The sequence below is a fragment of the Nomia melanderi genome, chromosome 2, assembly GCF_051020985.1.
Source record: "Nomia melanderi isolate GNS246 chromosome 2, iyNomMela1, whole genome shotgun sequence".
Lineage (NCBI taxonomy): Eukaryota > Metazoa > Arthropoda > Insecta > Hymenoptera > Halictidae > Nomia > Nomia melanderi.
The window spans coordinates 10,619,118-10,643,610 of NC_135000.1; the positions used below are offsets into that span (position 1 = coordinate 10,619,118).

Sequence of the window (24,493 nt, forward strand, 5' to 3'; positions counted from 1 at the left end):
GAAATCGAAGAAACCGTTAGGGGACCGTTTTTGAAATGGGAATATACGCGGTTTCGAATTAAATCGAGTTTATATTGTTTTAGACACTCGTGAATCGCTGTGAAAGTTGATAAGTTCCATCTGAAATATTGTATTGTAGAATAAAGTGTTCCAGTAGCATTCTCAAAATGGGAATATACATGAACTCGTACGCGGAAGAACGATCCACGCGCAGGAAAGCAGATAAGGTACTCGGAACACGGACAATTCGATAAAATCTTATGTAATTTCGTTGCACGATCTTTCCGACGATTTTCGGACGCTAACTAATCGTATAGAATTCTCTAGGAATTCCGGCGACTGGATATTTGACCTTCTTCGAATTAATTACGCGCGTTTGAAGTTTCACTTGTCAACGTTTAAATACTTCTATATTTATGTTCGCAAACGATAATCAAGCGTACGAATCGCTTCGAGAATATTTGAAATTTCATGTGAAACGAGAAAATGAGTAATTGCGAATATTCGTGGGCTGTGTTCATAGATAATAGCGTCGAACGTGACACAGCAGATCCATCATGTATCACGGGAGAAACGAGGAGAGTCTTACGGTAGATTCAAAGGATTTCGTGGCTGTACCATTTGGTTAACGGGACTGTCCGGCGCTGGAAAGACGTCGATCTCCTTTCAGCTCGAGAATTATCTCATCTCGCAGGTGAATCTACAGTCGTCTCTCCTCCAAACAAAGAATCGCGACTGAAAACTATTTTCTACATCCCCGTAGAGATTGCAGTTTAGCGACCGTTTGTCACAGTAAAGCAGTCTATTACCATTATGACTTTAAATAGTCATAGAAATGTAAAAAATATAATTAGAAAAATGAATCTATCGATAAAATAGGTTTCAGAAGAAATCCCGAGTGAGTCGTTCCAATTGCTTGGCAAAAAGCAATCTCTAAAAATACTAATTAATTCTAATGTAACGACAATTCCCAGGGGATACCAGCGTACAGCCTGGACGGCGACAACGTCCGCCGTGGGCTGAATCGCAATCTGGGCTTTACGAAAGAGGACCGCGAGGAGAACGTGCGCAGAGCCGCAGAGGTCGCTAAACTGTTCTCCGACTGCGGTGTGATCGCGATCTGCAGCTTCGTGTCGCCTTTCGAGGCTGACAGGAGGCTGGCAAGGAAGATCCTCGAGGAGTACGAGCTCAGGTTCTTCGAGGTCTACGTGGAAGCTTCGCTGGCCATCTGCGAGGCGAGGGACGTGAAAGGGCTGTACAAGAAGGCTCGGAAAGGGGTGATACCGAGCTTCACAGGGGTCGGCCAGCAGTACGAAGTACCCAGTCAGCCGGATCTGATAGTGAACACGGAGATCCACAGCGTGGAGAAATCGACGAACATGGTGATAAATCTTTTGGAGAGGGAGGAGATCGTCCCCAAGATACCCAGAGGCGTGGAGGAGCTTTTCGTTGGCAGCGAGAGGGTCGACAGCGTCAGACAGGAGGCGGAGGGTCTTCTCAGTAGGTTCTTCCTAAAATTCGAATTCCATGCAAGATGTTGGAATTTCCAGAAGTGAAACGGGAAATGTTGTTTCTTCAGGTATCGACATCAATGACATCGACTTGCAATGGGTCCAAGTGCTCGCCGAGGGCTGGGCAAACCCTTTAAGGGGTTTCATGAGGGAAAACGAGTACCTGCAGGTGAGAGAATGATTATTCGAAAGGGTTACAAGGAAATACAATATATATGTAATCAACAAATGGAACGTTACAGTGTCAACACTTCAAGATACTGGAGAGAAACGGGAGTGTCGCTAATCAATCGGTACCCATCGTGCTTCCGGTGACAACGGCGCAGAAGGAAAGATGCAGCGGTGCATCGGCGATTACCTTGAAACACCGTGGCAGACCTATCGCGATTCTAAGAGATCCCGAATTCTTTGCTCACCGAAAAGAAGAAAGGTGTCTTGATACCCATCTTCTCGGTTCGAATGTTCCTCTAAGCGAACGAAACAACGATCGTTTAATTAATAACAGGATAATAAACGCGTTACGGCTAATATCATAGAATAACATTGGAAACATCGCGACAGGTGTTCCAGGGAATTTGGAACAAACGATCCTGGCCACCCGCACGTTAGAATGATCCAAAACTCGGGCGACTGGCTAGTCGGAGGTGAACTGGAAGTTCTCGAGAGAATAAGGTGGAACGATGGCCTGGACGCATACAGGCTCACCCCGAATGAGATACGGAGGAAATGCAAGGAAATGGGGGCAGACGTAATGTTCGCTTTTCAACTGAGGAACCCAGTGCACAATGGCCATGCGTTATTAATGCAGGTACGGTGTTTTCCATAGCTTTCTTTCCATTGTACACCCGTTTCGGTATTAAAAACCTTCTCCTCGAAAAGTCAAATCACACGTTACGTTTTCGAGTATTAGAAACGCAAAATAAAACTGCACACTAATTGTTCATTAATCGAACAATTCGATTACTCGCTTCTAACCTTCGAACGTCGTAGCGTTAGAAGTTGAAATAAATTTCAGATTTACCTACGATTCGTCTGGAAATAGAAATCCAGACATTATCTTAGATTTATCTAAAGAGCGGTGTGAATTAAATGGAGGACAATTAAAATGTGACGTTAGGACACGAGGAAGTACCTTGTGGAGGAACGAGGTTTCAAAAAGCCGGTGCTTCTGTTGCATCCTCTGGGAGGATGGACGAAGGAGGATGACGTGCCGTTGCCAATACGGATAAAGCAACACGAGTCCGTCCTGGAAGAAGGCGTGTTACACCCGGACACCATTCTCGCCGTCTTTCCCAGTCCTATGTTGTACGCGGGACCCACAGAGGTACTATAGATAATAAACAGCTCGCTCGAATAGCTACTTTCACAAATGCGACGCTTCTCGACAGGTGCAATGGCACGCCAAAGCGAGAATGATGGCCGGGGCAGATTTCTACATCGTTGGTCGTGATCCGGCTGGTCTACCGCATCCCGACAAGTCGAAAACACCGGACGGTAACAAAGACAACTAGAAATACGTATAACAAAAGATAAGAATGAAACGGGAGTTCGATCGAGCCCCTGTCAGCGTCGTTGACATTTCGCTTCACTTACCGGTGAAAGAAAAAACTGTTTAATTCAAAGAAATAATTGTATCCGTGCACTCAGGCAACCTGTACGATGCGACACACGGGTCCAGAGTGTTGTCGATGGCGCCTGGTCTCCAGAACCTGGAGATAATCCCGTTCAGAGTGGCTGCTTACGACAACAGGGCGAAGAAAATGGCGTTCTTCGAGCAGGAACGGTCTCAGGACTTCAGTTTCATATCGGGAACTAAAATGCGAGGTCGGCTGACACTTTTCATAACGATTCGACGTAATAGAAACGCGAGTCGCGAGACGTTGAAACACTTTGCGTTTCACCGAGGGAGATTTCGATGCGGCACAGTAAACATATAGAGTTCAACTCGTTCGTATTACTATTGGAAATAAAACTTTCAATTTAATATAAACGTACAAAATTCATATTGATATCAGACGTTAAAATTCAAGATCGACGTTAACACTAAAACACTTGACGGACAACGTTGTGCATTAACGGTACATATCAACTTCGAGAAAGCAACGGATGTTTAAAAACTAGCTGAGCCTCGTGCGCGATACACAACACCTGGTCGAGAAATTATTAATAACGGCGAACGTGTGCGATTCGAAAATAATAATTACCTCGGATGTATATATATACCTGTCCGCTAAACAAGACACTAAATATTCGATATTCGCTTGAACATTGGAAACTCAACAAATCTCAATTGAACGTTAAAGCACGGGAATCGATATTGGCGTTGGATAAATGGTGATCGAATCGTTTACCGAACGAACTAACGTTTCTCGTTTCTTTGGATATTCCTGCTTGTAGACGTACTTTCCCGAGAAGTCGAAACTAATTCAACTAATAAATGAAATTCTCGCTTAGAACCCGCTATGTCGAGAAAGAGAACTCAACAACGAACCGATGTCTTTTTCTTACAGAATTAGCGAGATCCGGGGAAAATCCACCGGAAGGATTCATGGCGCCCGGCGCCTGGCGAGTAATGGCGGACTATTACGAGAAGAAACAGAGCAACGCAAACACCGAGCAACGCAACACCAAACACACACACACGTAATTCCCCTGTAAAAACGAATGATCACTTTTGTAAGCGTAAACTGTCTCCAACTATCACGTTGAATAATATAAATAATACATATATATATATATAATTTATATATATATAAATTATATACACGTTAGTTGCCGCGTAACGAAACGAACAAACCATCAACAATTCACGAAGCGAGAAACCGATTTACCCGTAATCTCGGTGGAAAAGATGGAAGTAAACGAGCTCGATTTATCCCTCTCTAAATATCGATAATCGCGTGTGTATACGAAGGTTTCGTATATACACGTTTATTGCATCGGATACGAGAATATTCCGTAAATTAGAAGTTCGCTGACCGGGGGACGTACGTTTCGATTTTTATCTTTTCCGTTTTTTCTCCTGTCTGCTCTCCAATTCTCCTCCGCTTCGTCGAAGAGGGAACAAGGTACGACGATTAGGATTCTTCGGAGCTCGACCTCCATCGCGTCTCTAAAAGAGCAACTCCTTTAAACCGGCAGACCTGCGGTAGAAATTCCCGATTCGTTTTATCCAATGATTTACTTTCAAAGTACGATTTCATGGAACAGAACGAAACGAATTCGGGGACCCACCCTCTTCCTCCGAGTCGGAGATCCGCGTTGCTTGCAGAGAACTCTGCTTGGAGAGGGTTCTACCGTGAGATCGCGACCTGGATGGCGGCGACTGTTTGTTCCAGAGCGCCTCCAGCTGATCGAAATGCTGCGACTGGGCTAGAGCAGCCTGTTCCGGGCCCAGCCCCGAAGGACTGCTGGCCAATCCAACCTTACTGATCTCGTCCATCGAGGCGCTCACGCTGAACCGTCGCTGTAGATTCTCCACCGACGACGAGGATATGCCTGAAACAAACGACAATTTCCAATATAACGTGGTTGACGAGAAATCTGTAATCTTTTCGAAAAACTCTTTCCTCTTCCTTCGATTTGTCGGATTCGACAAAGTCGCGCGGGAAGGAGTTTCAAGAGTCCGCGCATCTTCGATTGTTCTCGACGAACGTGGCAAGTCTAATCTAGCCTCGCAAACCTATAAAGGAAAGAGTTAGGGAAGAAACCGTTACCGACAAAACGTCTGCCCGTACCCGAAGTGAGATGGCCGTACTTCCTGCGCCAAGTGTCGCTGTCCAGAGACACCTCTTTCTTCAGCAGCCTCTTATTGGGCCTCTTTGGGCCGGACGGCCTCAAGTCCCGTATGTCGGACCAGGGCGCGACGTAGTCGGGCAGCTTGACGTACTGCGCGGGAGTGTTGTGCAGACAGAGTATCGGCATGCATTTGTGCTCGAGCAGGTGCAGAGCCAGCCTGGACAGGTCCATGCCCACTTCCAGGCCAACCACTGGCACGTGAAGCATGATGCTGCTCAAAGAACAGCCTTTCTTCGTGTCCCAAACGATCAAACTTTTGTCCTCGCTCCCCGAAGCAGCCAGCGTCCCGTCGCCGGACAATTTCACGCAGGTGATGAAACCCAGGTGTCCCTTCAGCGTGTGAAGGTCCGCGCCGGTGTTGATGTCCCAGACGATCAGGTTCGCGTCCCTCGAGCCGGAGACCACTACCGACTTGTCCAACATGGAAACCGCGACGCAGGTTACATGGTCGGTGTGACCGACTAGAACCTACGGTTGAATTCGATCAATCTCGTTGCTGTCCGAGCAGCTCCGGCTTAGCGTTACTTGTTACAGAATTATTCTAAAAGCGGTAGAAGTTTCGTTCCGACTTGGACGTCCGTTGAAAGACAGACCTGAGACAATTTGCCTCCGGCGAGCTGCCACACTTTCAGGCTCATGTCCATCGATCCCGTGATCAGAGACTGCGAGTCTGGAGTTACCACCAGACAAGTGATGTCCTGAGAATGCGACACCTGGTATTTCTCTTCTGGACCAGTTCCCAGGCTTACTATTCGCACCTGATTGTCTCCCGTGTCGCACACGGCGAACCTGAACAATGTTCATCGACGTTTAGCTCTCGGTTCACCCGTCCGCCGCTGGAATATCGTCGACCGAGTGTCTTCCCTATCGGAGGAACCCCGCGCGGTGGTACCCCGTAGAAGAGAAGATGACACAGCGAGTACGTACTTCATGTCGGAGGAGACGGTGATGCACCGGCCGCGTCCGCATACGGACTGAATCAGGGTGCCCGAGTCGGCTGCCCAAACTCGGATCGCGCCCCCTCTGTCGGAACTGACGATCCTCCTGCCGTCGAACATGGCGGTCACCGACGTGACCGGCGCCTGATGCCTAAACGTCGCCACCATCAGGCCCAAGGTCAGCCCCCAAACCCGAACCGTCTTGTCTTCCGAGCCTGAAGTCCGCGAATCGATTGATCATCGTTCGTTCCGGATTATTCTACGAATACAATTCACGTGCTCACCGGACGCGACGAACAAGCCGGAAGCAGAGAACGCGATGCAAGTGACGCTAGCGATGTGACCCTCGAAAGTGGAGAGCAGCTCGTGAGTGTTCAGCTGCCAAAGGTTCACCAACGAGTCGACGCCGCCGGTCACCGCCATGGCGCCGTCCCTCGAGATGTCCAGGCAAGTGATCGACGCCGTGTGCGGGTGCAAGGATTCCTGTTTCCCCGACTTCAAGGACTTGAGAAACGCCTCTTCGCCCCGGAAGCTCCAATAGGTGACCCGGTCCCCGGCAGCGGTGATCAAGAAGTCGTCTTTCTCCGTCACCTGTCGCGATAAAGCGAGTGTATCGCGTTCTCCAAAGAGTAGTCGGCTAGCTTCCGTCCAAGAAGTTTCAAGGATTTTCTTACTTTCACAGCGGATACGTCCGCCGAGGGATTGGCGGGCAACGTCCTGGTCAATCTTCCGCTGTGCATGTCGAACACGGAGACTTTCCCCTTGACGCCGCCCACCACGGCTCTCCTGCAGTCCTTGGCCAGGCAAATGCTCTTCGTGTCGCCTTGGTGTCCTCTGAGCGTGTGGATCTCCGTGCCAGTCGCGAGGGACCGCAGGTACAGCTTCTGGTCCTCGCAGGCGACCAACAGGAACAGCGAGTCGGCCGACACGTCGAGCATCGTCACCGCGGCGGGCAGCGATATGCTCTTCAGCAATGTGAACTTCTCCAGGCACCAGATGCACACGGTGCAATCGGACGAGCCGGAGACCAGGATCTCGCCGGCGGAGTTGACGCGGACGGAGTTCACCGGGCCTCGATGATGGTCTACTTTGCGCAGCACGTATCCGGTCAGCAGGCGAGTGATGATGATCCTCGAGTCTTCGCCGCCGCTGAGAAACGGGATTCGGAGTTACCGAGAATGACACCGTTAATTACCATACTGATCGCTTTTCAAACGATACATTGGATGCAGAAATTATTCACAGAGGTATCAAGGAAACAATCTGAGAGAGAGAGAGAGAAGAAACTTTTACTTTTATGTTTGACTGTAGTATCGTGAATGTATATTAGCACGAATGACGGTCGAATGAACAACTATAGGTCGTCGTCGACTCGAACAAAGTGGAAACGAAGAGATTAGAAGGAGTCGAGGGATGGAACTGTTTTGTAATCCAATTGATAATTGAACGGCCGCTTAATCGATATCACTGTTCAATTGTAATTCTACGAAGGTCGATGCTATTTCGAAAATAACGCGTCTCTATCGTTCGATCGCAAGCCATTGGATTCTTCGATTCGTTCACAGGTTCCTCGGCGAAATAAAAAGATTAAGAGGAAAGTTCTAATCGTTGGCGAGTTAACTGATATTCAAATCGTAAACCTGACAATCACAGTGTTCTTGAGCGCAGTGGTCAAACACAGAACGGGCGCGATATGTTCCCGTATTCTTTGCTTTAAACTGAGCTCTTTCATGTCCCAAACGATGATGGACGTGTCCTCGGAGCCTGTCAGCAAGTATTGCGAGTGTTGTGTCACGGCTAAGCATGATATTGGGTTCGAGTGGCCTGAAATAATTTGACGGAAATGATTACAAACGATTCGAACGTGCATGGAGTTGTTCGACGATGGTATTTACCATTTAAAATCAGCCCTTTCACCGTCACTTTCGAAATGCCTATTAACACGGTGACTGTCTAGCGTAACATTTAAACACAATGTGTAAACTGTCAGGTTATCAAATTCACAAATGCTTCTGCATTTTTCGCTTTACCACTCTCATATTCTATCATCCAAATTGAATTGTTTTAGCGTCAGTCAACGCGTTAAGGGACACAAAACAGTGGGACGCTACTATGTGCTAATTAACCTGAAATCACCTTTGAACGTGTGAACCAATTGAGCGGACATGACGTGCCAGAGTTGGGGATCCCCTTGAAACGGCACAACGATCACGTGTTGCCCGGACGGGGCAACCTCCACCAGTTTAACCCCCTGCGGGCAAGACAGTGTGCGGATCTGAAGTGGCAAAGGTGGCTGAAGCCAGCCGTTCAACGGCACCAACAGTGGCGCTGTGAAACCATCGCACCACGCCATCGCTGCTGTTACCATCCTGCTAACCTTGAATCACAAATATTTCTTCGTACAACATCACCCCCCGTCCAATACCCTTCATAGCAATAAAAGCAGACAAACCCGGCTGCTCACCAAGTCACCGGCATCCTCGGCCACAGGCCTCAACCAGCAGATCAGCTGAGCGCCCAGCTGGAGAGGATCTCTGGTTAAAATGTCGCTGCACTTCCTCACGGTGTAATAAACCAATTCCAAGTCCCTCTCCAGCAGATACCTCCGCGAATGCTCGAGGACGCACCTCAAGTAACTGACAGAAACCATTTGCACGGCTGCCAGGAGGAAATCAAACGCGCACACGGCCAGCTTCTTCAGCTTCTCAACGTCCCCAGCTCTCAACAAATGCAGCCAGGCTTCCTCCACGTGTCTTAGATTGTAGGCGGTGTCGTTCGACCTGGGTCTGCTCTGAAACGGCGTCTTCTTCGGTGTCTCCTCCTCCGGAGAGGACTTGTCGTCCTTCTCCTCGAACTCCTCCGAGAAGAATAAATTCGCCAGCTCGCCGTGATACATCTTCAGAATCTCCTGGTTCGGGAAGTACCGTTTCCTGGCCTGGTCTCGGATTGGATAGCGCCAGGAGAACAACAGCCTGCCGCTCATCACGCGAACCTTTGGTAAGAATTTCTCAAGTTCATTGTTCTTGCTTGAACCTTGAAATTTCGTTGACAGACGAAGCATACCTTCAGGGAATCGTCGAACGTTCGCCTGACCAGGCACCAGGTCGAGAAATTGAACATTCCGTCCTTGAGGAACAGAGGACCGTCGCCAACCGTTGGCATGACCAATTCGAGGACTTCCGTTTCCGAGAGACCGTACTCCGTCGAGGCCAAAATCGCGCCGATCCTGTCGGCCGCGCATCGGCCCACTAATCTTTCCAATTGATCGAACACAGTCTCCGTCTCCTGTGGATCCGTCGACGAATCCTGAAGCTCGACGAGGATCTGGGAGCTGCGTAATCGTTCCTTTTGCATTGGGGTTAAGCGAAGCATTTCCGGTGGAATAGCGGTGGTCACCACCAGATGCACACCTGAAACGGATAAAGTCAATTCGACCGTGTCCAGTAGTTCCGGCGTTAAAAGGACTCTATGTGCCATTATTCCTAACCCGGCGGCAAGTTCAAAGGAAGCCACGAAAGGGCCGCGATGATGTCGCACTCCAACGGGTGCAATCGATGGAGATCGTCGATCAGGATCAGCAGCTGCTCGTGCAACGGGTCCTCCTCGATCCTCCTCATGATCTGGCCGAACCAGTTGTTCAAATAGAGCGGATCGAACGAGGCGTCTTTTGGCAGGTTACCGTCCAATTGACCCGAAAGGAAGCCGACGTGCTGACAGAGCACTCGAAGCAGCTCGAGGCTGTACGCGGAGCGGGGCGTCGAGGAGCAGAGTCGCACCACGCGGAATGTCGATCGATCCAGCCACGTGCCGGCGTCCGTGTAGATCCGAGACAGCAACGATGACTTGCCCGAGTATTTCCCGCCTTTCACCAGTATTGGTCCGTGTTTCTGGCATTTACCTGTTAATACGATTATCGTTAATATCAATATGTTTTATGATAATCATCTAATCGGGGAGATACTGCAGGAATAAGTTCAAGCGTCTGTCTCGCGTCGGACGATTCAAATTCCTCCTTCAATACGCGTCCAATCGAAACAGTGAAATGGTTGGAATTCTGCCAGACAAGTGGAGCAATCTGTATCTGCTCGGACAAGTGGTACAGGTTATGTTCCTCGTCGAATAAGTGGAATGAAATATGCATGGTCAGACAAGTGGTACAAGATGGCCGTAAGAGCTGACAAGTGGAACAACATCTGCACGATCAGACAAGTAGAATAATCCTTGGTATTTTTCGTAGATACAGTAAAATAATTACTCCATTTTCAAATTGCTCACCGAGTAGTTCTACAAATGATTTTTAAAGGTATTTGTACCGGTTATTAGAAGCTCCTTGATCCTCTCCACGTGTTCGTTGTGCTCGTCGCAGGGCTCGACGTTTCTCAGAAGAGCGATGTGCATCAGACTCTCTGCGTAGATCTCCTGTACCATTTTCTTTTTGCTCTTGATCTCGGGGTCGGCTGCGATGGACGCGTTCACCAGGGTTTGTACGCGGTTCACGAGTAAACGGCAGACGTGAGCCAGGTAGACTTTGTGCGATCTGTGGCTCGGATTGATGCCGGCCGGCTCCTGTTCCACTTCCACGTTTATTATGTTGTCGACCGGAAGATTCTCCGCCACCAGGGACCTGAGCGACGCCACCGATTTCGGGCTCTTTTTACCTTTCCACGTTCTTGTCACAGCTACGATGCCCTCGCGCGTCTCGTCCAACACTGAAACAGAAGTTTCCTAAGAGAATCTGAACGTTAGTCCTACACGATCGGTGTAACGCTGACAATTTATTTACTTAAAGCATACTCCAACTGCCTCTCCGCGGAACTCTTCAGTATATTTCGAATCTCTTCGTTATCCCTCTTCTCTGAAACAATGGCCTCTGCTGCTTTCTTTATGGCCTCCCTGATCGGCGGTTCGTTGCTCTGCCAACTATCGCTGGCTGCCCTGTAGCTGTTAATTAATAAACGACTAAAATTAAATATCGGTTCGATTCAAATGGCTAATGATTCTTAAATAAATCATCTTTTAAAATTCCGTTCAGAGTGAACGCACTGTTCGTTAAAAAGAAAAATAAATATTGAAATTTCATTTAAAAGTAACAACGAACAGAGACAATTGGAACAGTTTAAAATAAACGTTCAGACGGAATTGAGGGTCGTTGAAGAAGAAAATGGAAAGAAAATGGTACGCGTGAAGTGGAGGGTGTACAAGAATACACATTCCTCGGATTGGAATAATAAAATCCTCGCGTTTCCTCTCTGATTTTATTGTTCCAGCTCACGCCCTCGACATTTCCATTCCATTCCCGTACGACGCCGCAATAAAACGTAACTACCTGCCAGCCTTCAGGGTATAACAATTACTGTCGTGTTCGTAATACTCCTCCATCATGGTGCACTGGCTAGAAAGAATGTCGTAAGTATCCTCAGTGAGTTTCGTTGGTAGCCAGCCAGCGCTGTACTCGTCTCCCACGAGCAACTGCAACGAGACATTTCATTCTTTCATTAAAATAAGTAACAGAAACTTAATAATTGAATCGTTGAACTTTTTAACAATTTAACGGTAGAACTACAATGGAACTAAGGTAGCTCTAGTGTCAATCTGAAGTTGATTCGATGAATAATCACCAAGTTTTAATTGATCATTCGGTGATTTACTGCTCAAGGAACGTACCAGGAAGAAACAACCCCTAGAATGTTGATAAGCAGCACGTATTTCATCCAGGAAGTGTTCAGCCAAGAACGGATTTCTATCAGGATTCGCGTTCGTTGCATAATGCATGTCCACCAACAGCACCTACGGAATTTCTCCCTTATTAATCTAATATAGAAAACAGTAATGAAGATTTTTCATACTGTCCTGGAACTATGTTACAAGTATTTTCGAATTCCCTACCTCGATTCCCATGTCGTCGTACATCGATTGCAATTCAGGCCCAACCAGCTCCAAGAACTGCTGCCTTTCATTGATGAATTCTGTGAATGTTATTCGCAAACGTTACAATTTTGCTCGACTCAGTGATCACGCTTCTTATTAGGATTTCAGTGAATTCGAGTGAATTCATACTGAAAATAACATTACAGAATCGATTGAAATACTTCTGAATGATCTCAGACTCTTAAGAAACCCACAATTTCCCCCGAATGCCCTTTATATTACATCCATACCGTCCGACATAAAAATTTAACGTCCTTATTAAAGTCCACGTCTTTCCTAGGAATTACCTTTCAAGAAACCTCTCTTCCCGAGGACGCGTTTATTGGAACACTCTTACGTGGAATTGAATTTCACGCCACTAGGAAATGAAATTCCAAGAAAGAACCCTTAATACTCTGAATCTTGAAATTGATTCTTATAACGCTGGAATTCCCAATCAAGCGAAAGAAAAAGATTGGGAGGAAGTTTAACGATAAATATTCATACGTGTAACGATTAAAGGGAAATTTACAGTTCAAAGATAATTAGACGGGTGGAAGAATGAATAAACGGATTAAAAAACTTCACAAGCAATGAATAAACTGTTTTATTAAAGTTCGTTGCTCTTTCATCAACTTTATTCGATCTATTCGTCACGCTTCCTCTATGCTAAACCGTTTTATCATCGCATGTGTACTCACAGGGTCTTCCCAACTTAATTATTAACAAAAATTCAATGTTCCTCCGATACTCGAAAAGCTTCGCTTCTCAAAAATGTTCCAACGATATTTGAATATAAAATAATTCTAAATAAATAATTGTAAATAAATTGAAAGACATTGGTGTGTAAATAAATAAACGGTGAAACAGGAAGAGACCCGTCGATGCAGAAAAACATACCCAGTACCATGCCAGCCACGCGCACGCACACACACAGTGAAGTGAACGAATTCAAGAACAAAGAAAACACATCCACCCCAACAGTTCTCCAAGCAGTGACAGAAATGGACGTCTAGACATGTACAAAACAGTCGACGAACACATTCGGCTACACAGGCACGCGAGTGGACACCTAAACGAACATTAATTTACAATTAATTCCAGTGCACGAACAGCGTATCAATTTTATGAGGCAACAGACAGAGAGCACAATTCAACACTAGAACTACAGAGCGACAGTTTTGTATATTCTCTAGAAGAATTTCAGGGAAACGTTTATCGTAATTTCAATTCTATTTTATTTTCGCTTGTCTGATGATTTTAGTGTTAAAATTGCCTGGGACATTATTTTTCGCTTAATCGGTTGCAAAGTGGAAAATCAATGTTCTCGTAATCGATAAGTTTCATAGAAGAATTCAATTTGTCCGCTTCATCATTTTTCCCTCGACAACGCAGCGAAAAACATGTTGTCCAGAACGTGAAAGAATAAACAAAACATCGTAAACGTATGAAAGAAATGAAAAACAATGTTTGACATTACCTATGTACATTCACAGAGTCTTTGAAATGAAGCGATAGTGTATATGCATAACGTGATGTTCACGGAACATTTAACACACACACGTACACAGCTCAGAGTATTAACAGTAAGTAGACAGCGGATGTTATGCACATTATCGTTCGATCAAATTATTCCACTTGAGACAGTCAATAAAACAATCTGAAATACACAGAAAAAGAGAAAGAATAATTTGAATCTAATTTGTTCGCCGATACACTTGCAGGTTCCATTAAACGACGAAGATCATAAATTTGCATGAACATCCGCAGCCCAACGATAAAAAAGGATTAGAGGATATGACCATTCCATTCTCCAGCGATGAATATTTTAATCAGCCTCGGCGCGGGTAAATTCTTAGGGGGTGGTCCGCCCTTAATCACCCCCGCGATGAGCTCCACTTCCAGATTCATAATGACGGTTCTTAATTTCACAACTTAATGCAACATTCTTCTACTCGACGGATATATTCTGCGGTCCGCTCTGCTCGAACAGAAAATTGGATGACACGAAGAAATAATAATCTCATCGACGAGCTCGATAAATCTACATAATTAAATGGTTAATTAAGAAAGATTCTGAACATGACAATCACCTGCTTCGTTTGATACTTTCTTTGCTCAAATTTTCCTCTTTATTCTCCTTGTTTTTCTTCGGAAGTACGTTCTCCCTTTTCCTCAAGTAGCAACAATAAAAACGATTTTTACTTGTTCCTTATAATCTCTTAAAACATGGACCCCATGGACTCTCTATCTCTCTCTCTGTATTATATATATATAATTTTAACACCTACATATACTTTCTTAAATCTCTAAAATGCTTAATAGTTAAAATGCTCGTTTCGTTAAATTGATTGTATTCTAAAATTCGCTCTCTTCTTCTCTCTCAGCAGAAAATTTCCTCGCGCGTTCAATCGATACAATCAAAATACACGAATCCCTCCGATTCTCTGGTTCTTATTATCGTTTATGTGTGTGCCTCTTAAACAGCGAAATATCCTCTTAAACGTTTAACAATAATCATCGATAATAAATTAATGGATGACGATAATAATCTTTGCGCGTCAACTGTCGGTACAGTTTTCGAAACGAGCAGAGACGCGTCTCGGTCGTCGTTAAAAATTCGAATCCGAGCGAGCTCTCGCTTCGATTCGATTAACGTTAATTAGTAATTAGGTAACTTTGGTGAAGATTGTCCTCGCTTCCGGCTTTCCCCGTATGTTTTCCTTATTTGTCCGTTCCGCTTGGAATAGCTCGACCCTTTGGGGAAATCTCTCTTTCCATAAATTTCCTTTCCTTTCCTTTGTTCACCTCATACTCGTCTGTGCGTTTCCTGTCGTTTTCTTTCCGTCGGTCTCTTTTTCTTTAGCTCGCGTCCTCTAGCTTTTGGTTTTAGCCTCTCCTTTGTACTGAATTTATATTGCTGGTCGGTGGTACTGGTCAAATCGCGCGACTCATCCTCTTCCGCGGAGCTCGCGCTCGATTTTTCCATGCGGACTAGGTTGTGCCCATTTTTCAACGGTAACGCCGCTGGAATCTGGAACAGAAGGAAAACGTTCGATTCCGTTACCGAGGGAAATTTCTCTGTCTGCAGGGAAACTCAAAGGCGAGCGATTCTAGAAAGATTATAGTAACGATTACAGTGAAAATCCCAGCGGCAAATTGAAAAGGTGTCCCAATGAAACGAAGCGTATCTCGCACGGCGAATCATCTCGAGCCGAAACTAATTAAATTACCAAGTTGCTTTCGGCCAGCTTAAAGCCCCATGAAAACTATACAAATCGAATTCCTATTGAGATTAACGGCAATTCCCGACAATTGCTTCCGGTATCCACGCGCACCGCTCTTCAATCGAGCCTATAAATAAACCGACAGAGGTTCGCGCTCGCTAATGAGTTATAACGCGGGGTTCGATCCGTTTCGCAAATACCTCGGGGATCGGGAAACGGAAATTCGAGACGCTCGAAACACGATTCCCCGTGCTAGCTTTGATACTCGGACCTCGAACGAACCGTCTTCAATTTCTCATTCCTTCGCAATCCGATTATAATCCCACTGTTTTGCTTCTGCTTCGCGCAAATTCCTTCGATTCCACGTTCCCGTCTTTCTTTCCGAGGATATTTACCGATCCCAGGATATCTCTCAATCGTCGTCTTTTAATCGGTTTAACGCTAAGCTAAAAATCACCATTTAACGAAGTAGACAATGAATCAACGACCAGCGATTTGTAGCAGAGGAATCGAATCAACTTCTCTTTGAATAGCAATTGCGAAATATTTTTCTCAATGGATCGTTTCGAGCTGTCTGCTGGTTCTATTGTAGGAGGAAGTTTCACTCAAATTTTCCTTGTTTATGAGAAATACGTTCCCCGTTAATTAACTAGCTAATTAATTCATGGTAACGAGATCGGCCGATACGAGGAGGGAGAGGAGAGAACGTCTCGGTTTTCGGAGTGGAAAGTGCAGTTACGTGTGCGGGCATGTGTGCAGTGTCAGGGCCGGTTTATTGACGCGAACTGCATTATGCAACCTTGCTGCAACCCGGTCGCAGAAAATGCACTCTGGCCCCGAGGAAACGAATCTCTGCCGTGGTGGTATCGATTTCGCTTTGAAATTAACCCTTTGTTCTGGACAATCGGTTCCGCTCGAAGCGTCCGGCGTGTTCATTGAAATTACTGTGCGTCGCGCGGAGGGGGGACGCATCGCTTGCCGTGCGAGTCCATTTCGAAATGAATCGAAGTATCGTTTCAATCGAAAGAGTATCGGCCGTATTAATGGAAATTATTGCGGATATTGCAGCTTGGGAAATTTCAAACTCTCGATCATCAACAGACTACGAACGCTGCCTTTTTATTTGTACATTAAACATCGGAGTTTCAGTTCAACGGAAGAAAAGGAAACATTTCCACCGGCAATTCCTACCATCGCTATAAATAATCGAATCCACCAGACAGCCTCGGTAATGATTAATTAAAAACCACCAAAATAACCCTGCTCGCTAACGAATGCTCTCCACTCTCCGTCGAACCGAGCTCATCGATTTCTCGAACAATTTTCATAAAAATATAACATCGTCGTTCGTTGTTATTAAAAATGAAACGAAATCCACGAGAGAAAGCGGTAACCTGTCCATCGAAGCCAGATATAAAGATACAGATGACGAATCGATCTCGTTCCCTGTTAATTGAATGTCAACCGATGTTACCGGGACTGATTCCGCTAACAAGTTCACCGCGCAACGGAAATACGTTCTCGATTTTAATAATTGGGATAATTGGATTTCTGTTGCGCAACCGATAGTCGAGGGAACCGCTCCTGGAACAACGATCGGACAATCCCCGTGAACAACGACGGATTGGAAACTCTCGTTTACGATACAGCGTTTCTTGAAACGTCTCTTCGTTTCGTTGAAAGCAAAGAGAATTCTACGGCAGAAAATAGACAGCGATTGCTATTTAATCGCTGTCATCCTAGTTTGAAGTTTTCGCGGTCGACTCGAACGTTCGAATAGTTATGGACGGTGTATTCGAAAGGACCCAGATGTGTCAGTCGAGAAGAAATATTCCGATAACGCGACAAAACGAAAGTTCCACAAAGGAACAGTCGCGAAATGGGTTGAAGGGGTGGCGTGTCTCGGCAAAGTATTGGCTCGCAGTAACGTTTCTTATTTTACTTTCCTAGATATTGGAAAACACGAAAAATACCGCAACCGTCGAATTACCAAATCACCGGACTACCAAATTCTATTCAATTTTGTTCAACTTTCTCTCGATTCTTCTTTTTCTTGTGCGTGGACCGAGAAGAATCGTGAAAAACGAGCACTCGGCAGTTCCTAGGCTCAAATCGTCTAGGAAGCAAATCGACCGACTCACCGATACGTCCTCGAGGAAAACGCGTCGCGGCTACAATTATCGAGAACCCCGGCCACCGAGTGTCCGTAAACAACCAGAAGAAATACCGTTCTCGCGATCTCCAACTGCGCACAGTGTTTATTTATTAAAGATTAGGAAAAAAAGACATTCGTCTTCTTGAAATAGTACAGTCTCTATGGCCACTGCTACGCGTAGCCTCCGGCAACGTTCCTCCTCGAATCCTTAATACCGAATAACACGCGTAGAATGCTTTCGCAAAACTAATATTCTATTCTACGACACGTATAGAGTTTACTTGACAATCAAGAATAAAAAGCATTATTGCCTTTCGAACGATAGTACAGAGACTCGAGTAACGTTCCCTGGAAAATCTAATATTCCGAAGCAAACGAAATATTTCCTTAAAAACGAGACAAAAGACGGTATTGTCGTTAAAATTCGAGTTTCCGAGACCACTGTGGTATAGGTGACAGGTTAGAAAAGCGCAATAGTGGTGTCGACGACGCGAGAACCGCCCCCGGAGATCGTTAGGGACGTCCATTTAACCAGATCCACGGGAAAATTTCACGGTACCCGGGATCCATTAAAACGAAAGTGGATAAAGCGGCGCACGAGGAACACCGGGAGGGAGAGACCGAGAAAAAAAGAGGGATTCCGGAATCGATTCGCGGCCGGCGATTGACGGGCCAGGTGAATCCAATTATAATGGCGGATCGCTCGGAGAAAATCTGTTTCTTTTCGTTTTTCTCTTCCAAGGAAACGCGTTCCGATCGATATTCCATTTTCTTTCGATCGCTGACGCGTGCGACCAACATTCTTCGGAATAGCGAACATCTCTTTTGCTCTGTGTACAGTGTTTTCGAGCTTTACAGCTGTTGGAGATACCTTGGCAATTGGAAGCTGGATTAGTTGGAAAATTGCGATATTAAAGAGTCCTAATATTTCAACTATTAGATGTTCCTAATCTCAAGTAATTCCCGCTACAGCCTTGAAACCAGTGGAAAGAGGAAAAGTTCGGCAGATTCCTCGTCGCGCAAAGAGGGCAAACGGCGAAGGGAAAAGGGAAAAATCAAAGAGTTTCCCATTGATCCGCGGTTCCTGAAACACCACGCCCAAGGATGCTCGTGTGAGCGCGCCGTAGCGCTGCCCAAGGGCATCCAAAAACTAGTGATATCTCGGTGGGATTTCCGCGTGGGAGGAACGCCAGAGGGTCGTCGCTGCCATCGTATTTTCTCGAGCGAGAGAGATCTTCAGCGTCGGAATTTTTGTTCGCCAGACAATTCCGGCCGATATAACCGGGTCGCGGTTTACACTCTTACGGAACGTAGTGCTCCTGATGCGGGGGCGGGCCGGGGCGGTCGGAAAGTTTCGACGATAAAGGAAGTTTTATCGATACGCGTGGAACTCCGCCGGACGGACGATCGCGGCGATAAGAGACTCGCGGTGACGATACCGTTGCCATTATGTGCTCCAACTTTCCAAAATTTCACTATCTTCCCGTGCAATCTTGCGTGGATGTTGCTCGAGATTTTCTAATAACTCTTTATCTACCGGAAACCCATCGATCAGGTTTTCCAATAATTCTGTTTCACTGAAATTGAATTTGATTCCTAGTATTTCAATTTTTCACGATTTCTAGCATTTCAGCAGCTTAAACGTGAGCAAACATTGCAAAATACCCAAACGGGTGTTTTATAAAGGGTTAACTGCACAGCTATTTCCCGTCGAAGGGTTTGAACACGCTCGAGTACATTTACGGCGACAGCAGGAATATATTTGTGCGCAACGATCGCGCCAAGAAAGTGCGCCAAGAAACCACCGAGCGTGTACCACCTCCATGTGAACCCCTGAACTTTTGACCCGACCACCCCTGGCCAAGGTACAGGCGTGCACACAGCGTACGCGGAATCGACTGATCTCCGGCGGAACCATGCCGCTCCAATTAGTCCCTCGAAACAAATAAACGACCCTCGCAAGAATCTTCAGTTACATATCGTTTTTTCTAACTCGCACAATAACGATGGATTCTGCGACTCGGCTCTTCGGAACCGTTCCATCGATCGACAATCTAATACAAGTGAAAAATAGACAATTGACAGAGACACGTCAACCGACAACAGAGGAGTAACGCCTAATTTTTTCTTCGGTCCAACTAGTAAAATTGAGTTTTACTTCGACTATCATTCTGTTCATCCAACTCGGTAGAACAGAATGAAATCCTCGCAAAAGCTACGCGAGGCAAAAGTGAATTATTTCAGTCTACATCTCTCTGACGCAGTACGTTAATTAAACAATTTTCCAAGAATTTTTCTCGGCTAATGTTTACGTAAAATTATAAATCTCCACGCTCCTCCCTGGTGATTTATCGCATTACGCGACGACCAACGTTGCAGCTGATACTTCACGGTTCACGTGACCCCGCGTCACGTGTTTTAATGACCAGCATTGTTTCTTTTCGCTTCATTTGTTTCCTTTGTCCCCTTCTTGAGGCTTGCAATTCTTCTGGACAGCCCGCCTCGGATGGCACACTCCAAACAAATACGCGCAACGCGGTTTCCTTGTTTTTAAATCAAACGCTCGACACTCGATGAAAATTTATCGATTTCTCCAACTGCTGTAACTTTGCGGGAAAAGATCGCACGATAATATACCTCGGCGGCCCGTTTTAAACCGTGAAGCCTCTACTTTAACACTGTCCGGCGGTTTTTTCTAGAAAAGTATTCTACACCGTGTACACCGAATAAAAAGGCGAAGATACTTTTCTTACGGAAACTCTTCTACTTCGAATACTCGCGGGGACTGTCGACAACTCTTTTCTTCGTTTCGTTCGCCGCGGTCCCGTAGATCGTGGTTTCCTCTTTACAACGAGCGCGTCAATTGTATGCTACTATCTTTTCTTGCCAAGTTATTGCAATTTTTGTTTGCCCATACTTTCATGACATCGCTCGGTGTCGTCTCCCGGAAAGAAATTAGACATTGACGAGATTTTTCTCCGGTGTTGCCGACTTTCGTTCGCTACACGATGTACAATTTTTCCCGGGAAGCGACACTGGGCAGCGTCGATGCGAGGACTCGAAACTTTCAAACGAGTCCTGGAGGAACGCCGTATGATTTTTTCCCACGGAGTTACGGCAACTCCAAGAATCCGTAACTTTCCTCATTTTTCCTGACCGAGGACATCGCAACCGGGTGTTCGGCACACCCGGTACATTGCAGCCATGTTTCAGCTACTTCTTCTTTATAGAAATATTTATAGCGGTCGTCTGGAATGAATAACAAAGAAAACGGTAAGAGGAAAATGGAACCGATAATGGTAACAGCTGTGGCGAGGATAAAAATAATAACCGGCACCGTAAATTACTCGGATTACCATTAAATGGATACGCGGCTAACAGCACATCAGATTTCTTCTATACTTACATACATACAACTATATTATACGTTTATCGCGTTTAGATAATAAATTTGAGACTTCGTACCTTCAGAATTTTCTCATTTTGCAACTGATCGGTCCAAGAAAATTTCATTTAAAATTCATTCGTTTCGAAACAAGGATGTCCATTGGTTGTTGGATTATTAAACATTCGTTCACAACGAGAATAAATGATTCATTTAAATATTCAACGTGTTTAAGGAAATGTTGGAAAAGTTCTCGTAAACTCCAAGCGAAACTTGAAACGCGACGCGTTTAAAATCTGCCGGATCTGCGGGAATCCCATTAAAATGTAACGTTGGGGCTGGAAAAATATGACATTACACCCCTGGGAAATGTATAATGTGTCAAGGGCGCAAACACATTTCACCACTATGAATAAATAACATTTTCTCTCTCGTGTTTTTTGCTTCTTTTTTCCTCTGTAGAAAGAAATGAGAATTATAAACGTTCGTAATTACAATTTTCCCTGCGTTCTTCTAATTACTACCTGCCGCCGTTTTTTATAATAATTCGTTTGATGGTCCATCATTGAATTTCCCATTATTTCTGTACGTATAAATCAATTACAAAAGTTTCCTGGATTAATTCGAATAATAAAGTAAATAATGTTTAGCAATTGAAATAATATCTCAATGTTTAATTCGCTCGGGGACGAGGAAATTCCGTTCCATACCGCGAGCGATCTCTATATGGGGGAATCCTATGTAAATAACATTAGCGCAGATGTGATTTATGCCAATTACCCTCTGGCGGTACACGCGAGGCACTCGACACCTACGACAATCCCTATTTTCGAAAATTCGTTCCGTTGTGCACGATCATTAACCGGAATTAACGTGGCGCGATGGGTACACCTCGGGAATCGTAACGATTCATGCAAATTCGTTTCGAAATCATTCGGATTACCAGTGAATCTGGGCAAATCGTGGCCACATTAACGCGTTAAGGCTGCGCGCATTGATATTCGGATTATCCAAAATCAATAAAAACAATTTATGCGGTGAACTTGAGACGAGAAGGGAGAAAATATTGAATAAATAATATTCGTGCAACAATACGCGCGAGTATTCCCCTTTTATAATAATTGAACGTGCAAGATTCCATTGAAAAAGATTCCAACTACTTGCCCGTATAAATACAAAAGTATGGAAATCAAAGTATCAACGTTAATATAAATCCTCCAGTTGCAAAGGATCCTGAAACGATTCTATAAAAGCCGAATTATCCGGGACACTCGGCAATCTTCTCCCAAAGCGTTCGTTATTTTCAAATGTTATCCAGGCATGCCGTTTCAGCCAGTTAATTAATTCCGAGCAAGCAAAGCTGAGAACAAAAAGGAACCGGGGCGGTAGTCGCATTTCAATTGTAAATAGAGATAACGGGAAGCGAAGGATGCGAGCGGGACGCGCCGACGAGAAGACAATAAGACGGATTAAAAGATCAAAGGAAAGAAACAGAAAGAGGAAAATATAAATACACAACACAGCATTCCCTCGCGGGGGGAGTCGAGCGCCACCTGTCCATCGATAAGCGATAATAATTAGCTCCATTTTTTTCATTCGACGAAACACAATCGTCCGCGTCGGTAATACCTCCAATTATCTTCATCCTATCGATCGGTAAGGACGAGTCAAAATGGCGTGAGCCAGGGGCAACGGGGGAGGAATATGTACGTCGAGCCGAAGCACTATTAAAAAATCTAATGTGTACGCGCGTACCAACGACCACGGAGAAACGGCCAGATTTTTCATTTCTCCAAATAACCGGCAACTAAACGAAACGAAAAAAAAGAGAAAAAGGAAAAGCAAAATGAAAAATGGAAAAAGGAAAAATAATCGTCGTTTGCCGGCGTGACTTGTCCGCGCGATACAAGGAGGGTAGTCAACTATTCGCGAAATGATAAGTTTGAAAGGAAAAGGCGCTCACCGGTCTGTCGTCTCGGCTGCGATGAATGACACCAACCAAACACCACAAGCGCCGCACCACTACTGACACCAGCGAGCCGAGCGTGGCTCGAGCGGGTCGCACGCGTGCGCAATGCGCTCGCTCACCTGGGAACGTCCACCGCCATCTTGCGGGGGGTTGGTGAAGCTGGAAACGAACAACTTATCAGCCAAGAATTCATATTAAATTTAGGAAATTTAGGAAACTTTTGAAATTCCTCTCCTTTTATTTAGGATTATGAATTTCCTAAACGTACACCGTGACCCAGAATATTTCGGAGAATAATATCTCGAGTTTTCCTCGACGCGGGATGCGTCTTCTTTCAAGCGCGACGGCATAGGCTATGGTCCGTTTCTTTTCGAACCCGATCAAGACGGAGAGATCTCGATAGTTGGTTAAGAAATTTCGAATGGTGGATTAATGTATCGTATATTGATAGCGAAATGTGATTTTCATCGAATTACCTTGCCCATTGTTTTCTGTCGAATAGAACATTCAAATATTCGTGAAGCGTGCATTCCGGCTCTTCGACGATCGGCGCCATTTTGGAAGTCGTGGCTAACGGAAAAGCGGTCGGTTTGAATTTCAAGTGTTGCCAACTTGCTAAACGAATGAGATCGGAAACGAAACGATTTACACGATTGTAATGAAGAAAATTGAGAAAGCTCGTTACGGCATAAAGTGTTTTATTTTTGCACTGTTTGCGGTGCAGTTCGAAATCGTGAACGATTTACATCATCCGTCTATCCCTATTTTCCTCGTTCCTTCTACGAAAGAGAATCGTCTGTGTCGAGCACGCTTCTTCGTTTTGGCAGCATTGGTGGTGCGAGACGCGGGATTTTATAAATCCCCGAGTTTCTAGCACAGACCTATCTCGAATTAACCGGGTGCAATACGCTTATCCGTGTATAATTACGCATCCAACGAACGTACATCTTACCGTCGAAGACGCAATTTCTTTATAGTTGCACACGATTCTTTCTTTCGAACGTGTTCGACTGCTGTATTTAACGTCGTGTTCCGTACATTTGATAACGAAGAGTCTGAAACTATCTAGAAAATGTCTGCGACACGAATGAAACATTTACAAATGATAATAAGCACCTGTATCCTTATGTATCTCGAAACTAAATGGGAAATCTTCCTGAATTTCGAATCTCTTTAGTCAACTACCTTTGATCAATTTATCGATTCAGAGCATGCTTGTAATCCGACGAAACCTATGTTCGTGTTCTCTCTGGTGTAACTTTCTGTAACCATGTAAAATCCCTACGTTTGTACAATACATTTCTATGATAAGTTGCGTCCATAAAAAAAATTGTTCCTCCGCGAATACCTTCCTTTCGCTTTGTTAATTCGAGATCAGTCTATACGTATACATATATACATGAATAATATACACACATGTATGAATACGTACGTATCTCTATATACATACTCGCATACACAGCGTGTCTTACAAGAAATGATAAGCAAGTATAACTATTCCACCAATAGTCTTATCAAGAAACGAACTTACTGATGCCGTTCAGTTGCGCTGTTGATCAAAGTCGGAGAAGAGAATTTCATTTCGAACCGACGCGGTCTAACG

The 24,493-nt window shown here is 45.1% G+C and overlaps 2 protein-coding genes across 9 annotated transcripts; one reads left to right on the forward strand and one right to left on the reverse strand.

Annotated features, from left to right (window-relative positions):
• The first annotated feature begins 167 nt into the window (after positions 1–167).
• Positions 168–4,158, forward strand: LOC116430724 (bifunctional 3'-phosphoadenosine 5'-phosphosulfate synthase 2). Its single transcript, XM_076364956.1, has 10 exons — positions 168–227; positions 524–694; positions 975–1,500; positions 1,580–1,680; positions 1,754–1,941; positions 2,073–2,319; positions 2,629–2,835; positions 2,900–3,005; positions 3,159–3,335; positions 4,022–4,158. Exons 1-10 carry the CDS (start codon positions 168–170, stop codon positions 4,156–4,158), a joined length of 1,920 nt encoding a protein of 639 aa, XP_076221071.1.
• Positions 1,264–23,509, reverse strand: LOC116430717 (protein qui-1). Of its 8 annotated transcripts, none has more exons than XR_012997957.1 (23): positions 23,367–23,508; positions 22,885–23,049; positions 14,248–15,188; positions 13,957–14,135; positions 12,134–12,213; positions 11,912–12,034; positions 11,574–11,716; positions 11,031–11,188; positions 10,561–10,956; positions 9,735–10,145; positions 9,311–9,657; positions 8,712–9,239; positions 8,384–8,624; positions 7,888–8,071; positions 6,922–7,396; positions 6,532–6,838; positions 6,237–6,462; positions 5,903–6,098; positions 5,228–5,777; positions 4,746–5,009; positions 4,503–4,623; positions 2,644–3,323; positions 1,264–1,674 (listed from the first exon to the last, which is right to left on the reverse strand). XR_012997957.1 is itself a non-coding variant. In XM_076364476.1 (22 exons), exons 5-22 carry the CDS (start codon positions 14,063–14,065, stop codon positions 4,589–4,591), a joined length of 4,773 nt encoding a protein of 1,590 aa, XP_076220591.1. In that variant the 5' UTR covers positions 14,066–14,135; positions 14,248–15,188; positions 22,086–22,281; positions 22,885–23,049; positions 23,367–23,509; the 3' UTR covers positions 3,335–4,588. The 8 variants fall into 8 exon arrangements, 4 of the variants coding, with proteins under 4 accessions (XP_076220591.1, XP_076220593.1, XP_076220590.1 ...); XR_012997958.1 differs by lacking the exon at positions 1,264–1,674 and having other exon boundaries at positions 1,915–3,018; positions 3,105–3,323; XR_012997956.1 differs by lacking the exon at positions 1,264–1,674 and having other exon boundaries at positions 1,915–3,323.
• Between the last annotated feature and the right edge of the window lie 984 nt (positions 23,510–24,493).

Excerpts from the sequence above, each read along its gene's own strand:
- LOC116430724 (XM_076364956.1), top strand. The coding sequence starts at position 168 with ATGGGAATATACATGAACTCGTACGCGGAAGAACGATCCACGCGCAGG. Across the intron at positions 1,501-1,579 it reads GGAGGCGGAGGGTCTTCTCA|GTATCGACATCAATGACATC; the intron begins GTAGGTTCTTCC and ends TTGTTTCTTCAG. Across the intron at positions 3,336-4,021 it reads ATCGGGAACTAAAATGCGAG|AATTAGCGAGATCCGGGGAA; the intron begins GTCGGCTGACAC and ends TTTTTCTTACAG.
- LOC116430717 (XM_076364476.1), bottom strand. The coding sequence starts at position 14,065 with ATGAATCTGGAAGTGGAGCTCATCGCGGGGGTGATTAAGGGCGGACCA. Across the intron at positions 11,717-11,911 it reads CTAGGGGTTGTTTCTTCCTG|TTGCTCGTGGGAGACGAGTA; the intron begins GTACGTTCCTTG and ends GTCTCGTTGCAG. Across the intron at positions 5,778-5,902 it reads CCGGAGGCAAATTGTCTCAG|GTTCTAGTCGGTCACACCGA; the intron begins GTCTGTCTTTCA and ends ATTCAACCGTAG.